Source organism: Mangifera indica, chromosome 18 (genome assembly GCF_011075055.1).
Source record: "Mangifera indica cultivar Alphonso chromosome 18, CATAS_Mindica_2.1, whole genome shotgun sequence".
Classification (NCBI taxonomy): domain Eukaryota; kingdom Viridiplantae; phylum Streptophyta; class Magnoliopsida; order Sapindales; family Anacardiaceae; genus Mangifera; species Mangifera indica.
Genome location: NC_058154.1, coordinates 2,114,984 through 2,133,060, shown reverse-complemented (window position 1 = coordinate 2,133,060; position 18,077 = coordinate 2,114,984). Strand labels below are relative to the sequence as shown.

Genomic DNA, 18,077 nt, shown 5'->3' with positions numbered 1-18,077 from the left:
TCTTGATATACAATATGATATACGATTTAACTACAGTGCACAAAAGTATCATCTTGAATTGTTGAATTAACACTCACAAAAAGTTCCCACAGGTCTTGACCGTGAAGGCAATTCTTCGGCATTTTAAGTTCGTGCCTACAAATTTCTCAACGCCATTTTGTGTACAAGAATCATTTCCTCCTCCAATCACCTTCGTTTCGTTAAGCAAGAATTTCCTTTTAACAAATTTCAGTCTTTCCCAACAACTTGTTGTCTATCAAGTTTAAGGGTCTTGTTTTTTTTTACCCCCTCTCTTCTTGTCTATCTATCAAGTAGTTTCTTGTTGCCTCCATAGGTTTATTCTTGGCCAAATGATCTCTTACAGTGAGCAATGGCGGCTTGAATGGAGTTATTCTCAACTTGACATCCTTGTTGTATGGAGGATTTTGTCGCGCTTGGAGAGTTCTTTGTTTTTCTATCTTTACTACTAAGCCTTGAACTCATTGCCTCTAAAACTCCTCTCATCGCATCCAAATTCATATCAAATGGCTTCTTCAAACTTTGACTCGCTCTGTTCATCTTCGTCTTCTTTCCACTGCTACTACTAGTATTACTATGATGAGAAGAATAAATGAACTGGTATGGCTTCATGAAAGATGCTAATATTGCTTGAATGTTCATAGATCGACACTTGATCAAAAATTTCATCAGGGCTCCACCGTCATTTGTCGTTCCTTTCCTATACGTTATGAATATCGATCACTTTTTTTTTTTTTTTGGGGTAAGTATAAGTATAAACACTGCACAAAACCGAGCCAATACATCCTAACCTCGTCCTCAGGAATGGAGGATAGCACAAGCTCGAGAACACAAGAAATCATCCCAAAGACGTGTCCACTAATTTCATTAGTATCGATTTGGATAGCGCTGACTCACAAAACAACAATTATTTACAACCAATGATAGGCTTGGATAAGATCTGAGCGGACTCAGCTTGATTAGTTTGGTTCAAATTTGAATCAAACTCGAATAAAAAGATTTGACTTCTTTTTTAAATCAAGCCAAACTGGAGCAAGGAGGTGTTTGACTCGATTCAGTTCGAATCAATAGTTCTAATTAGTAGCTTGTTTCAGCTCGAATTCATAATTCGAATTGACGGTTGGAATTTGTGGCTTAGTTCCACTCAAATCAAATTTTTGTATTATTATTTCGATAAAATAAAGTCATTTTGTCAATGACCCATGAATTTGAGTTATGAATCCGAACAATAAATTCGAATTATCAATTCAAGCTGAACTAAGCTACTAATTAGAACTACTGATTCGAGTTACGAAATTGAACCAAAATCGAATCAAACTGAGCTCGAATCAAATTATTTTCTATTTTAATTGAACTCAAATCAAAAGATGTTTAAACTCAGTCTAATCCGTATCCATCCCTAAGCAAGGAGAATGACAACTATTGTTAGAAATTTTTTTATTATAATTTAATATTAATTATAATTTTGATTTAATTAAAATCAATTAATTAAATAGTTTAATGTGATCAATTATAATACTCCAATAAATTTCATGAATTATGATACAAGTAGAAGACATAGTGTAAACTTGGGGTTTTGATTGGGTACAACAACAACTAGCTGTCATTTTTGAAACCCTGAACAACAGTTTGACCATTGGTTAAAGATGAACTTTAAAAACTATATCATGTGAAGCATATGCCTCAATCAAGTATCAATCTATTTCCCACCCAACGTCTTATGAAATGACAAACTCTCCCATTTTTATACTTTAAAATTTCAAATTCCCACCCGTTATCTATTTTTGTCTATGAATTTGTTAAATTCCTAAAAATAATTTATTTATCCTTTTTATTAAAATTACAAATTATTATTAACACTTAATTATAATATAAATATCAAATTATCACTATATTTTTATCTAATTAAAATTTATTATTTAGATTAGACATAGCAATGGATTGTGTCAAGTTATATTAGATTAGTTTTAGTATGATCCGTTGTACTATCGGGTTAAGTTGTGTCAAGGTTTGCTACAATACAGATCTATTTGGCCCACCAAATTAAGAGGGCTCATGACATAACCTAAAACCTCTAAGGTCATGTCATATCGGGCCTTAACAGGTGGGCTTGCATGCTTTTACATGTCGATGTAACAATTTATAATATTTTAATTTTTAATTATTTTTTATGAATCTAACACAATCTACTACAATAATAAGCGAAGCCCTAAGGGTCATGCCAAAATAAGAGAATTTAGGTTGTGTTGCGGATCGACATAACCCCCTTGACACCCAAAATATTTTAACTATAATAAATTTTAAAAGATTTCATTTTGATCAGTTTTTTAAGGTATAACTATCATTTTTTAAACTATTGAAGAGTACATTCAATTTTTTAAAATTTTAAAAATACCTCTAAACTTTTTTTAAATTTCTAAAACCCTTTAAAATTTTCATTAATGCTCCCTAATATGTTTGTAAATTGCATTTGCCTCCTAAAGTTTTTAAAGGGAAAATAAAAAAAATAAGGAGAAAAGGAGAGACATAGAAAACTATACGTAAAATAACTTTTCTATCATTTCACTTAATCAAAAGCTATTAATAAAAATAGATGACTGGTAGAATTTATTTTTTTAAAACCTTTTTTATATAATTTAAATATATAAATAATATATTATTATATAATTAAAAATTTTAAATTAAAAATAAAATATTACCTACTTATATAATAATATATTATGTATATATTGAAATTGTGATCCCAAAGTATGTACTCGAAATATTGTTTTGGTCAAATTCTGACAGTTATGCAACCACCGTATTTTAAGTAAAGAAAAAAATTGGACATGGACGGTAATTGATTTACCTGGTCTTGTTGACCATCTCAGATGAAGCTTCCTGATTTGACAGCAATGAATTCAATAGCCTCCTTTTGATAGTCTTTTGAGCTTTGACATTTGGTTCTCTCGTCCTCCGTCGCCCGTCCGCCGAAGAAAGGCTCAAACTCGAGGCGGATGTTGCCGATGACGACGTCGATAAACGAGTCGTCACGGCGTCGGAGAAGTCAGTGACAGTATTAGCACAAGCCAAACCGCAGTTGGGTAGTCGAAGAAAAGGAATGGAAGAAGACGAAAACGATAAACGGAGCTCCGACTGATTAGACCCAGCATCAGGATTATCTCCATTAACAGGTCTTTCAAGAGCTATCTCGATGTACTGGTCATCGTCATCATCCTCCTCATCACCGGAGCCAGCCATGGCGGGGCTAAAATTTTGACCACTGAAAGAGAAACTGGCTTCCAGTTCCGGGTCTCGATTCATGATACTTTGCTCCATGGTTGAATATGGAGCGACGAAGAAAGAAGCAAAGTGATGAAGCGAATTAATAGGAGGAAGAAGGTGGAGACAAAAAATGGATATTTTGGATGAGATATTATTGAGTTGTTTATATGTAAAAGAAATAAAACCACATGGGATTTGTTGTCAATGTCATACATGGGCAATGGGCAATGGCTAAACCAAAGTTTTATTCTTCTTTGGAATAACAACACTTAATAATGCCCCTATCGAAGGTTTGTCACGGGCTCAGGTTGGGAGTCGTGGCAGGGCTTTGGGCAGCTATGAGGTGATGGCAATCTTAAGAATGAGTATGCGTGATCATTGGGTTCGGAAAGCAATATGTGCTATTGGGAGTGCTCCAACCACGGGGCGTGCGCAATGCTACTCACCCGGCATTGAAGGGGGGACTAGGCCAACCCCGCACAAACTGGTCGGGAGCTGGAGCCGCTCTCTTGATGAGTCCAAGGCAGGACGAAACCAGTGATTCGATGCCACTATGTGGACGCATGCAAGGCTGATCCTCGAGACAAGCCTGCACCTCGAGGATGCCGCACAGGGTACGAGGAACACCCCTGTGACAAATGGTATTAAAAAAAATTAAAAAAATTAAAAAAATTTTAAAAGAAATTTGGGTTTAAGTCTCTTTATCCGATTACTGTATTTAGAGTTTATCTATTCAATTAATACAAGACAGAATCTCTAATTATCAAAAAAAGAAAATAATACTGGTAATGGAACTTTCACTTTTAGACTTTTTTTAAAAATTATTGACGGAACTAATAATTTTGCTTTTTAAAAAAAAATGGATATTAACACCTATAGATGTTGAACTATAACATTTTTTCAATAAAAAATACCTATTTTTTTTTATTATTGAAATAGCTAAACTCTCAAAGTTTTTTATTGAATTTTTTCAAATTTTCCTTAAAAGAGAATCCAAACTTCTTATTAAAGGTATTGACCAAATACAATTGGTATTTTTTATTTTATTTTATTTTATTTTAAAAGTAAATTGATTATTTGTTTTGTTTTATTTTGGTATTATCAATAAGAAATAAATAAAAATTTAGTTTTTTCAATAAGAAAATTTGAAGTTATTCCATCATTTAAAATTTTCGAAAGTTCAATTTCAATCTATTCAATGGAAAAATATATATTTCACTCATTTCAATAAAAAAAAAATATAATAGTTTGATACATTAAGATACATTAAGGTTCAATGGTTTTGTTACGAAGTAAAAGTAAAAACTAAAAACCTTTTCCCTCATCGAACATATGGAGTAACATCCGAAGCCAACAAACTACAAGAACAACAATAAGACACTATATATTCACAAAATTATATAAAACGTAAGTAAAAATACTATTAAGGAGACCGTAGATAAAACTACATATATCCATGAGATTTCCTTTGTATTTTATTTCGTATATATAGAATAAACATAAATATTTATAATCATATTTAAATTAAGAATCTTTAAATATTGTATCAATTATACGCGGGTTTTGAATGTAAACACTTAAATCATTCACAAGACCTTTTGAAAATTTTCTTTTATCTTTGAAATTCAATCGGTCATATACCATTAAATCATATTTAATCTATAATAAAACTATAAATAATATTATGTGTACCTATTTTGAATACACAAATAAATAAATATCTGATATGTATCATCATATGATTGAATATTATTTTATCCTTATTTAAAATCATTAATCACTTAATAATATATATTAAATATATACTTATTTATATATTCAAAATGGATACATATAATTTTATTATAAAATTATTGACTTGATTTTAACCGCACTTCTTTCACCCATATTATTCGACGTAACATTTATTGACCAAAAATGCCTTCTTATACAGGGCTGAACAATTATTGACCAAAAATTCCAAACAAGTTTGATTAAGAGAACTTCAAAGTTCAAAGTAGAACTCCTACTTGGACCCGTCACCCATGTCTTTATAGTCGAAGAACAAAACTCCAATCACTTAATTTGTCTGCTAATTCAAATATTTTAAGGTACCCAACGTTTAGCCTACTCTTAAACGCACTCCCATAGGCTTTCAAAAACTAAAACGCACACCATAGGTGATTAAATTTAATCAAAACCGTTAGTTATAGAAGGTAAAATCATCATTTTACTATTAAACCCTACAAACTAAAAAGTTTATATTATTTTTCCCTCTTGATTTAGAAAACTAACAATTTCTCTCTAGGATTGAGTTTTGAAAAATTACATTTTTTTCCTAAGGCTTTCAAATCTTCCTTCCATTTTTGGTGATCGGTTCTAGCCGAGCCATCTTCTTTTTTGCTGTTGACAATGGACAATAGCACCTCATTGACCCAATCCGACGACAAAGGTAGCTCGGACGATGAAGGATTCGTCGTCCAAAAGATAAATCATCTGATTTGTCTCCGTCTAGACAATGGCTAAGACGAAGATGAACTTATTCGTCTTCGTCCAAACACCAACGAAGAGAATTTATCTTCGTTGTCATTTAGATGAAGACAAATCAAACGATTCATTATCCAGACAGATCCTTCATCGTTTGAGTTGCCTTCGTGGCCGGAATACATCAATGAGGTGCTATCATCCATCATTGGCAACGAAGAATGAAGATGACTTGACTAGAGCCAGTCACAAGAAAATGAAAGGAAGATTTTGAAACCCTGAGGGGGAAATATAATTTTTCAAAATTTAATCCTTAGAATAAATTATTAGTTTTCCAAACCAATTGAGAAAAATGACAAACTTTTATATTTTTTAATATTACTGATTAAATAATCATTTTATATTTGATCATAATAAAAAATTTCAACAGAAATTAGATAATAGGTGGGTGTATAGGTTTTTTGAAACCCTGCAGGTGTGTATTGGGTTTGAGCCAAAGTTTGGGTGGGAATAAGTCCCTTGGCCATATTTTAATGTTGAAGCATGCGGCGTGGTTGTAGTCAGAGGGCAAGGATGTCATCCGCAGGCACTGGAACCCAAAAGGGGCATCCTGTCTCTCATGAATGATGCCTAACCCATGAATTTTGTGAAACCGATCCAATCAAACCCTGGAAATGAGGGGGGTGGGAATGACGTTTATCGTGCTGGCAAATACTGGTATAGATTTTTCAATTGTTTTGAGACCATTTTTCCAGTCAAACAATTAGTACATTGAAATCAAATGACCATTCGCCTCAAATTGGGGGATTAAATTTATTTTATGCTCTTTGAAGATCTAATTAATAAAAACAATAATCCGTGGTTTTACAGTTTAAGCCATTGACTTAAAAGTCTGAATTTGAATGCGCTGATCTCCACTTGATTACACATTATAAAATTTATAAGCATATATGATCAATGTTTTCGATTCAATTACCCACCAAAGAGGTGTCACAAATTGGTGAAGCCCTAGCAGGTAGAGTTGACATCAATAAAATTATATGTACATATTTTTTACATATAATTTATGTAAACAGATGATATATCATCATGTGATTAAGTAATTTTAAATTAAAGATAAAGTAACACTCAATCATACGATAACATATCATCTGTATACATAAATTATATATCAAAAATATATATACATAATATTACTCGAGTGGATATATATGTGTGTGTGTGTGTGTGCATGTGTGTTTTATGAGATTTTTCGTTATGAATTGATGTACACAATTCAGAACCTTATACAAAATAAACTATAATAATGACGAGATTTGATAATGAATTCTCATATCCAATATGATGGGTGTAGAGAGAAATAATTGGACACAAAATGGTTTTTTAACATAGCTCTCAAAAGAGGGATTGTTCAAAAGCCCTTGTCACCGAACTTAGAATAGAACATGACTCATCTTAAGTGTAGGAGAGATATCTAGCTTTTTTTTTTTTGTATATGTCATGTTCCCTTGATAATCATTCATATTTATATGATTTAAGAAAAAGATTATAGTGTTACCAGTTACAAACTCATAATTAAGTTCTAATCATTAACTTTCTAAATAATTACATTAAGGATAAAACCACGACTGAGACTAATTAGATGGAAGTTACTATTTTACATGTGGATAAATGATATATACAAAGTAATAAAATTATGTATATCTATTTTGTATATATAAATAGATACACATTTAATGTGTATCACCAAATAATTGAGTGATTTTAAATTTAGGATAAAATAACATCTAATCATATGATGATATATTATGTATGTATGTATTTGTGTATCAAAAAGTGGGTATACATAACATTGTTCAATTCAAAGTGGGTGTCAAGTCCAACTAGCACACATAGAAATTTGACTTTAGGATACAGGATCATAAACGATATAAATTTAGTACCTTAACTTCCATTTTGACCTTCTTCTTCCTTGCTGCTCTATCCGCTACGTTCAGATTGTGTCTATGACACCCTTAGGTGAATCCCACATCAACAAAGCAGAGGAGAGATGTTGGGTCTGTCTATGTATCTCATATTGGTTAATGGTGCGAGAATTTGATTGGTTAAATAGCTTGTGAGCTCCTTAACTGTTAAGACGCGTTTTAGGTTACAAACTCATTATGGACTGTGTGTCCAAAGTGAACAATATCTTAACAGTAGATCAGGTTGTTGGACCAGGGTTGTTACAGTGTCTTAAATTTGTTAAGTTAGCAAGGATTTATCTCGACTTTTCTCAGCCTTCTGTGTAGAGTTCTTCTATGGCCTATAATTCATTATAATATGTTAAGTATTTTATAATATAATAAAACTATACTTATATATATTTAATATACAATTTGAATACACAAATAATATATCATCATGTCAGTACACTCTCTCATAATGATTAATAACATCCTCTCATTGTAGCACTCTCCCCGAGCAGCTAATCAAACCACATGAATGCGCTGTTTTCGTTCCTAATAGAGATATTATACGTATTTTCTTTTAGTTCAATTAAAATAGTAATAAATCATTATAATTATATTTAAATTTTATTTTATGATTTGTTCTTTAATTTACTTTGATTTTCCAATGGAGTAGACATCCGAGTCTAATGAAATTTTTAATTGTTGCTTGCTACCATATTTAACTTTAGCAAACTCTGTATCATGTACATTGGTTGGTCACCAAAAATTTATCATTTGCAATGAAATGACACATACACAAGATCATCCATCAATGGCAATGAGATGATTTTCAATTACAAAACTCAAAATCAGATCACCATTAACAACAACAACAACGATCTTACGAAGCAAATAACTGAGAGAGAGAGACAGAATCATCAACAACAAATTAAGAACTCCGAACAAGAACACCCTGCATCATGTTCTTGAACTCACAGAAATCAACTCGACCATCGTCGTTTCGGTCAACGGACATGATCATTTGTTGAACTTTTGCAAACTCATTCCCTTCAGAGAATCCTAGTTTCCCCAAAACTACCTGCAATTCATCTGCAGAAATGAACCCATCTCCGTCTTCATCAAACACCTTAAACGCCTCTGCTAAATCAGACTCCTCCTGCGACATCTTCGCTTCGCCGCTCGTCCTCTCACTCTTATCTTCACTATCTTCTTCTTCTTCTTCCCATCTAAACAATGTCTCATCCAAGGAATGGTGAAGCCTTACAAAATCTTCAAACTTAAGCCCGTCGTTGCCCGGTTCTATATATGAAGCAACGAGGGATTCTAACTCGGGTAAGTCAGCGTCTAAACCCAGAAGGCTAATGGCCTTATGGAGCTCTTCAACGGTGATCATACCGTCGCCATTCTTGTCAAAAATGTCAAAGATACGACAGAGACGGAGAGAGTTGAGACTTGGTGACGTCCGTAGACGAAACGATGAAGATGAAGCCTTTCTGCTTAAACTTCGATTCCATTCTTGTCTCTCCGTGGAGGCTGCTGCATCTACTTCCTCCATTTTTACGTTGTCTCTTTGACGTTGTTCAAGCAGCTAGCCGAGCCAGTTGGGGGAAAGAAAGTGAATTATAATATAGGAATTCTTGATGAGAATGGCCAGCTGAGAACCTATAATATGAAAGACAAAACGCATTTGACGAGGTGACTGACAAGGGTTTAAGCAATATTGAAGGAGGGCCAACCATGAGACCTTTTCTTTTTTTGGGTCCTTTCTTCTCCTAATGTGAGCATCGCACGACTTCTTTAGAACTTTGAATTTTCGTAATGGCATGGCAGCTATTAGTTGACTGGACCCTTCATCTTCGTTGGTTCAGTGGTTAGGGTTTGGAAGACGATGATGGTGCATACTGTATGGATCAATTAACTATTTCCCACCAAACTTTGATGAAATCACAATTATCATCTTTCAAGTTTTAACGGATTTTTCCCCGCTTATTTGTCAAAATCATACATTAGTTTTAATGGTCAATGGTTGTTTTGTTTTCCGTTTACATATTATATAACAGAGTTAATATTACTTATACCTTTAAAAGTATAAAAATTTACATTTTTACACAAATTACTTTATATATTTTTCTTTTTTTCTTATTTGATAGTTGTTGAAAAACACTTAGGAGGAGTAAGAAAATTTGAACACACTTAAGGCTTAGGAGAGTGGTGAGAAGTCTTGAAATTGATGATAAAGGCAAGATCTAATCAAATCGAGTTTATCAACGACAAATTTAAGTTAGATTTGATAGTCTAAATTGAATTGATGATAAACAAAGAAGGTGTTGTCAAAAAGTTTTTTGTAGGGTTGAAAATGCGATGGAAACGGAAGTTCATTCACACAATCACAAAAAGCTAAATAATTGATTGACAACTATGTAGGGGTGACAAAAGCAAGAGAGAAATAGTTTTGTCAATAACTTTTTTTAATTTGTAATTTTTATAAATATTAAGCATTGATGGATAAAAATTTCTAAATTTTGGAGGGCAAATGCTTTTTAATTTCATGTAAAGACAAAGGATATTCTTGTCTTTCATCAATTTTGTAAAAATAATTACAAATTTAATATATATGGGTGAAAATGGATTTTTCAAACTTTGAAGGATAAAAAGTCATTCAACATGATATACGAATAGAAACAGAAAATGGAAAATTTTTTGGGTCACTTCAATGATTTGGAATAAAAAAGGGAAATTAAAATTTTTAGCCTTTTTTTTTTTACCGTGTATACATATATTACACTCATTCTAAAGCTTAAACAAATATATCATAACAGTAATCTATTTCTCTAAAATACCCCTCTTGAAATGTCCCATACAGAGATTCTCTCTTTTTTTGTAACTTTTTCTTTCTTCTTTCTCAACTGAGGAAGGAATCCCTACAATATGAAAAAGATAAAATAAAATATTAATGGAAGAAGACACGTAATTGAACAATAAAACCCATAAAAAAACCATTATAAAATATTCAATTTGGACACAAGGGAGGGAAAGACGAAAATTTAATTTTATTGTGATTCATATTGTTAGATTGTTTAATATTATTATTTCATGTTGTTTCTATTGTTTAAAGTTATTATAATATTGTTTAATGTTGTAGTGATGGTTATAAAATACCAAAATGCAGATCAAGAAAAATTCCAGAAGAAGAACGAGTTGGCGTTAACGCCAACCCTTAATGTTTTCGTCAACCCTTAGCGTTTCCGTCAAGAGTTGGCGTTAGGTGTTAACGCCAACCCCCCGAGCCCTAGTGAATTTTTTTTTCTGTTTTCTTCTATTGCATTCAATTTTTTTATTTTTTATATTTGCGTATTCCAACCCTACAACATGAAAAAATAAAATAAAATATTAATTGAAGAAAACACGTGATTGAATAATAAAACCCGTGAAAAAATCATTATAAAATATTCAATTTGGACACAAGGGAAGGAAAGACAAAAATTTAATTTTATTGTGATTTCATGTTGTTAGATTATTTAATGTTATTATTTCATGTTGTTTCTATTATTTAAAGTTGTTATAATATTGTTTAATGTTGTAATGATAGTTATAAATTATCAAGATGCAGATCAGAAAAAATTTCAGAAGAAGAACAGGTTAACATTAACGCCAACCCTTAACGTTTCTGTCTAGCATTTCCGCCAAGAGTTGGCATTAGGTGTTAACGCCAACCCCCCGAGCCCTAGTGAATTTTTTTTTTCTGTTTTCTTCTATTGCATTCAATTTTTTTATTTTTTATGTTTGCGTATTCCAACCCTACAACATGAAAAAAATAAAATAAAATATTAATTGAAGAAAACACGTGATTGAACAATAAAACCCTTGAAAAAATCATTATAAAATATTCAATTTGGACACAAGGGAAGGAAAGACAAAAATTTAATTTTATTGTGATTTCATGTTGTTAGATTGTTTAATGCTATTATTTCATGTTGTTTCTATTATTTAAAGTTGTTATAATATTATTTAATGTTGTAATGATAATTATAAATTATCAAGATGCAGATCAGGAAAAATTTCAGAAGAAGAACAGGTTAATGTTAACGCCAACCCTTAACGTTTCCGTCAACCCTTAGCATTTTCGCCAAGAGTTGGCGTTAAGTGTTAACGCCAACCCCCCGAGCCCTAGTGAATTTTTTTTTTTTCTGTTTTCTTCTATTGCATTCAATTTTTTTATTTTTTATGTTTGCGTATTCCAATTCTACAACATGAAAAAAATAAAATAAAATATTAATTGAAGAAAACACGTGATTGAACAATAAAACCAGTGAAAAAATCATTATAAAATATTCAATTTGAACACAAGGGAAGGAAAGACAAAAATTTAATTTTATTGTGATTTCATGTTATTAGATTATTTAATGTTATTATTTCATGTTGTTTCTATTATTTAAAGTTGTTATAATATTGTTTAATGTTGTAATGATAGTTATAAATTATCAAGATGCAGATCAGGAAAAATTTCAGAAGAAGAACAAGTTGGCGTTAACGTCAACCCTTAGCATTAACGCCAACCATTGGCATTTCGGTCAGGGTTGGCGTTAGGTGTTAACGCCAACCCCCCGAGCCCCAGTGAATTTATTTTTTTGTTTTCTTCTATTACATTCAATTATTTTATTTTTTATGTTTGTATATTCCAATATAGTGCTCGTGTGTGTATTGTTTTTTTGTCTTAACAAAGAGTTACATAAAAAATTATAAAATTAGCACTGTCATTTTTTTGTCTATTTTTTATTATATTAATTTAAGTTTGAACAAAATTTCAAATTAATCTAATCAAATTAAATTAATTTAAATTTGGATTAAATTAAAATTTAATTTAAAATGTTTTAAAAAAATTTTTAAAAAGGATGAGGTTCAGACTTTTTAAACAATTTTTTTTTTAAATTAAAAAATAAAAATACGTCAACCCTTTTTAAAATGGAAAATGGTTGGAATGAAAAGGGTTGGCGCCCCAACCCTTTTTATTTACAATAAGGGTTGGTGGTGCTTTCCATATAAAAAGGGTTGGGGTCCCAACCCTTTTTTTTTTCTTTTTTTAAATAAGAGTTGATGTTTTTTAAATAACTTTTTTTTTTCAAGTAACGACAATATTTATTTTTAATAATTAATAATTTTTTTTAATTAAATGTTAGTTTTTCATTTTTTCCAATTAAAATTCTGTCAAATGATCTTCTTTAATTATATTACAAAGAAAAAGAAAAATGATCTCTCTACATAGATCTTTACTCGAAAATTGAAAAAGAAAAGAGAAAAAATTATAAAAATAGAATCTCTTTATGAATCATTTCATTTTAAGAAAGATATTTTAAGAAAGTAAATTATTGTTATTATATATTTATTTAAGTTTTGAAATAAGTGATATATATATATATATATATATATATATATATATATATATATATATATATATATATATATATATATATATGTGGGGGTTAAAATAAGATTAAAAATTTTAATTTCCCAATAAAAAATACAGCGAATTAGGACGGCATTGATATTTGGAACGTGGGCCAACACGGCGCCCACCTGGCTTTACTCGCCATCACGTGTCGGAGGCACGTGAGTGAGAAGCATTTTCCATATATTAAATCATGGAGATGAACAGTTGAGTTGAGCAGGAATCCAATGGTCCATATCCGAAGTTGTTCTGTTATAATAAGGCCAGATTCAGTTGGATTGGAGGGTAAATTCACTTTCACAGTTTCACACTCACAGCTCTCTTCTACTTTCTCTTGTTCTTCAGTTGCAGCAGTTTCAATTCTGTGGACTTTGAAACCTTGTCTGCTCCGCTCTTTTGCTTCTTCCAGGTATTTATTTTTCAACCTCTTTCCCTTTTCTTAATTTTTTTCATGATTAATTTGTTCACAAATGTTGCCCAGTTGCCTTTTTATGTTGTCCTGGATCTGTAGTTTCTGTTATCAGAATGTTGTTTTCTGTAGGTTTTTGACATCTGGGATTTCTTTGAAATGTTAGGGTTTATTAATATAATGTTGAATGCAATCTTTTTTTACATTTCTAGCTTCTGGGTTTTGTTTCAGATTTTTCTTTGTGTCATTTCGCTCTGAAAGTTCGATTTTTTAACTTCAGTGAAAATAAAAATGCTAACTTTTCATATTCTTGATTAGGGTTTTGTTTCTCTAAACCTTGATGTTTGAAGATAATTTCTGCTCAAAATTAAGGATTGCAAGGTTTACTTAGAACTTTCCGGTTATTTTTCCATTTTCAACAGCTATCTCGATTATGGATTCTGTAAATTGTGTGTTCCTGTCAGACCAATGTCAAGGTTGTGAAAAATTGGATGATGCTTGTAATGGGGAGGCTGTTGAAGTATCAGCAATGTCTAATGGCTCAGCTTCTTTAGAGCCTATTACTCCTGTTCCTGATAGAGAGATAGCTGATTCTCCATATGACTGTAAGACACCGCTCACTGAAGCGAAGAGATCAACCAAAGTTCCATGCTTTGGTGCGAAAACTGCTAGACAAGACAACCCAGTTGCATCTGTCGATGATAGCAGCCCCTGTGCTAAAACTTCTAGAAAAGAGGAGCCAGATACTTGTGCTGATGATAGCAGTCCCCGGACACCAAATGATGTTGTCTTTGACCCATTTGCTCCTGGTCCTGATAACATGGCAATGGCTCCCCTCTGTAAGAAATATTTGTACCAAATGAGGACAAGTGTTGCCCGTCGCCTGAAATTTGAATCTTCTTTCAATATGATGGAAGATAATACTTGTGTTAATGATGCAGAATCAATTTCAGATGAGGAGATGTTTGAATCTGTTTACAATAATCTCTTGGAAGCTATTGTTTCAAAGCAGACTGAGGGCCTTCTTGCTGAAATATCAAATACTGAGTGGGATTCCAACTATTGCAAGACACCTCCAGGTCATCGCCTAAATGGAATTGCTAAAACTTGCCCTGGTGCTCCAATGAAGCCCCCAGCAAAATCAAGGAACATCGATTTAGGATTGTGCAGAAAGCTTAAATTCTGATGCAGTGGATTTGTAAGTTTTTGATATGGCTGAGCTGACAGTAGGGCAATCTTGAGGATTCAATTCAGAGGATGACTTAGCAGCAGTGACTAATTTTTGCTTTACTTCATCATGTTGTACTTTTGAACCCTTATTTCTTTTTCTCTAAATTATAACTCGTGGCACTGGGAGAACATGAGAGAATTTGTTTCAAGAGAAAAGGGCTCATTCTGCCCAAGCTTCCAGCATAGAATTAGCATTGTATAGTTGATATTTGTCTTATTTATAACTTGGCAAGTTAAATTTCTCTGAACGTCTGTGTTCTCCTCTGTTTCTGCATTTATATCAAATTATATGTTTGTTAGGATTCTCTTTTGCTTATTTGGATGGACAGAATGTAGAATCTTGATGATATGCTGAATTTATCCATTGGATGCAATAATTAAAGGGATGAACTTGAACAAACCAAACAGTTTGTAGAGTCAATAAAACAAAAAATCATACTTAACAGTAAAGAGAAAGAACATCCGCAATTTATCTAGGTTCATCTTAAACAGAATTAAGTCTAACATAGTCAATATAATTTCAATATCTTATCACTTTTGTTAATGTACTGTTATATCACTTTTACAAAAGAATCATGTATTTGTATACTAGGATTCTTATCTCTAGACAAATCATATTAGGATCTTATTTTTAAGAAAAATCATACTTCCATTACCATTTGCAAGAGAAATCTTAAAGTGGTTGTTCCTGGGTTAAGCTTAAACCTCTTGTAAGCTCCTCATGGGACTTACTATAAACGAAGTGGGTGCCAATTCTAGCATAACTATCAATGAGTTTTAACTAAATTGTTCATTGTACAGCTCTAAAGCAGGATTCATTTTCTATTGGTAACCACCAGTTTTTCTGTGATTTGTTCTGAATTTTTTAGTTTTAATTTGTCCACAGGTTTGCTTGTGATGGTCTAATAATCAAAGTTTGTATATATAATTAATTAAGATGACATTTGTAAGGATTTTCAAAATGGTTTTGGGGTTTGGGTCAATGATCAAACAAAAAGGAAAAAAGAAAGAACTAATAACCATTGTTTGATAAAACTTTCGTCATAAACAAGAAGTTAAGTTGACCCACTAGACTCTAAAAAAAACAAAAAGTTATGAGAATTAGTAGAAATTCGTCACTAAACAAATTAGTTGTTTAGATAAGAATTAGAATAAAAACAAACAACACTTTATATAGCTATTTTTCAAACTCTAATTTGCCTAATTTCATTTTATACATCCCTTTATATAGGAACAATACTGAAAGGTAACAAAATAGGATTCCTTTTCTAATTTGGACTCTCATGATTGCTATTAATGCTAATAGTTCTAGTTACATAAAGTTTTCCTAATAAATACTTCTTTATCTTATTAAAACAATAATTCTTTATTTTATTCAAACACTTAATTTTTAACTTAATTAAGATTGTCAAAATAAATAAGACTAAAACCCTTAAATTAACTAAGACCTTTAGGAGATATTAATTGAAGGGAAATTATAAAAAATAGCCAAAATTTAGGGGGTCTAAGCAAAATTGTCGAAAATATTCAGGTTTAAACAAAAATGCCCAGGTTTTGTGAAATGACGAAACTACCCCCATATATAAACACAACAAATTTTCTTACTTCCCATGGTCATTTTACTGTGCAAATTCAAAGAAAATTCAAAATTTCCCACTTTCCCACGGTCATCCCACGATCGACCAGATTTTTGTTGATTTTCTTACTTTCCGACAATCGCAAATGAAAAAGAAGGTTAGTATATCTCTCATAATCTTGTTTGAATCAAGTTATTGCTCATATTATTGAGATTTGATTGAGATTTTGATGTTTAAAATTTTAGGGTTTCGATTTGAACAATGCTTAAAATGTTTTTATTCTTGGTTGTTTTCGTTGACTTGATTGAGGGGTTTTGTGTTATACAACGTGTAGATTTGATTTATGAAAAAATCGAAGGCCAAAACAACCAAATTTTGGCCGAAAATGGCTGCCGAAGGATCGGCAGTCTGACCGTGGGAACAATATTTCCCACAGTCAAACGATTTCTCCCACGGTCAGCAAACATTGACCGTGGGTTAGGGGGGTAAAATAGCTTTCTTAAAATATTGGGGAGTCAGGGGAGATTCCTTAGAACACAGTGGGTTTTTCTGAAATTTGCCATATAACAGTTGACCTGTTTTAAAAAGGAATTTTCATGAGGGGGTAAATTAAGAATTTTGTTATCTAGGGTTTCTGATCATGTAGTTTTCGAATTTTATATCCGTTTTTTCTGTTTTAGGGTTTTTCCATATGTAATTTTTAAATTTGAGATTTGATTTTTCAAATTTTAGAGCTTTTTGGCACAATTTACGATGTAATAACGTAATTTCAACTCAATATTTCGATTTTTTCATTTATAGGATATATTGATTCGTGTTTTTGAATTTCAGTTCCGTTTTTTCGAATTTCACCATTTTATGATAGATCGACTCATATTTTTTAGATTTTCGAAGAATTTTTCGATTGTTGTCATTCTAGGGTTTTTCAACTTTTAGAATTCGAATTTCAATTCTATTTTTTTGAATTTCACTGTTTTACGATATATCAACTCGTATTTCAGATTTCTGAAGAATTTTTTTATTGTTGTCATTCTAGGGTTTTTCAACTTTTAGAATTCAAATTTCAGTTCCGTTTTTTTGAATTTCACCGTTTTACGATATATCGACTCGTATTTTTCAGATTTCTGAATAATTTTTCGATTGTTGTCATTCTAGGGTTTTTCAACTTTTAGAATTCGAATTTCAGTATCATTTTTTTGAATTGTACCGTTTTACGATATATCGACTCGTATTTTTCAGATTTCTGAAGAATTTTTTGATTGTTGTCATTCTAGGGTTTCTTAACTTTTAGAATTCGAATTTTAGTTTTGTTTTTTTGAATTTTACCGTTTTACAATATATCGACTCGTATTTTTCAGATTTTTGAAGAATTTTTCGATTGTCATGGAGCTACGATTTTCCCCGAGAGTCGTCTACCTCTATGCGTCGACGTTTAGCATCGCAGTTGTATTTTCACTGTATCAAGTAGCTCACGGATGTATATTTAGTTACCCCGTTGTTTGTTTATCGTTCTTCATATGTTCGTATGTATATATTTATTGTATATTGGTATGTGTACGATGTACTTTATCTGTCATTAGATATAGATATGTATTTGATTTCATTCTATATGTGATTTGAATGATGTATTGTAAAATGGTGAAATTCGAATTCTAAAAGTTGAAATACCCTAGAATGGCAATAATCGAAAAATTCTTTAGAAATCTGAAAAATACGAG

At 31.5% G+C, this 18,077-nt stretch overlaps 3 protein-coding genes across 4 annotated transcripts; 1 reads left to right on the top strand and 2 right to left on the bottom strand.

The window, feature by feature from the left end:
• Positions 1-3,456, bottom strand: LOC123201637. Its single transcript, XM_044617224.1, has 2 exons — positions 2,867-3,456; positions 1-718 (listed from the first exon to the last, which is right to left on the bottom strand). Exons 1-2 carry the CDS (start codon positions 3,334-3,336, stop codon positions 337-339), a joined length of 852 nt encoding a protein of 283 aa, XP_044473159.1. The 5' UTR covers positions 3,337-3,456; the 3' UTR covers positions 1-336.
• A 4,993-nt stretch (positions 3,457-8,449) lies between these two features.
• Positions 8,450-9,327, bottom strand: LOC123202430 (calcium-binding protein CML42-like). Its single transcript, XM_044618368.1, has one exon. The coding sequence runs from the start codon at positions 9,250-9,252 to the stop codon at positions 8,626-8,628; it is 627 nt and encodes a 208-aa protein (XP_044474303.1). The 5' UTR covers positions 9,253-9,327; the 3' UTR covers positions 8,450-8,625.
• A 4,021-nt stretch (positions 9,328-13,348) lies between these two features.
• LOC123201451 (cyclin-dependent protein kinase inhibitor SMR11-like) lies at positions 13,349-15,030 on the top strand. Of its 2 annotated transcripts, none has more exons than XM_044616964.1 (2): positions 13,349-13,552; positions 13,871-15,030. In XM_044616964.1, exon 2 carries the CDS (start codon positions 13,986-13,988, stop codon positions 14,736-14,738), a length of 753 nt encoding a protein of 250 aa, XP_044472899.1. In that variant the 5' UTR covers positions 13,349-13,552; positions 13,871-13,985; the 3' UTR covers positions 14,739-15,030. The 2 variants fall into 2 exon arrangements, with proteins under 2 accessions (XP_044472899.1, XP_044472898.1); XM_044616963.1 differs by having other exon boundaries at positions 13,350-13,552; positions 13,975-15,030.
• Positions 15,031-18,077: the final 3,047 nt, after the last annotated feature.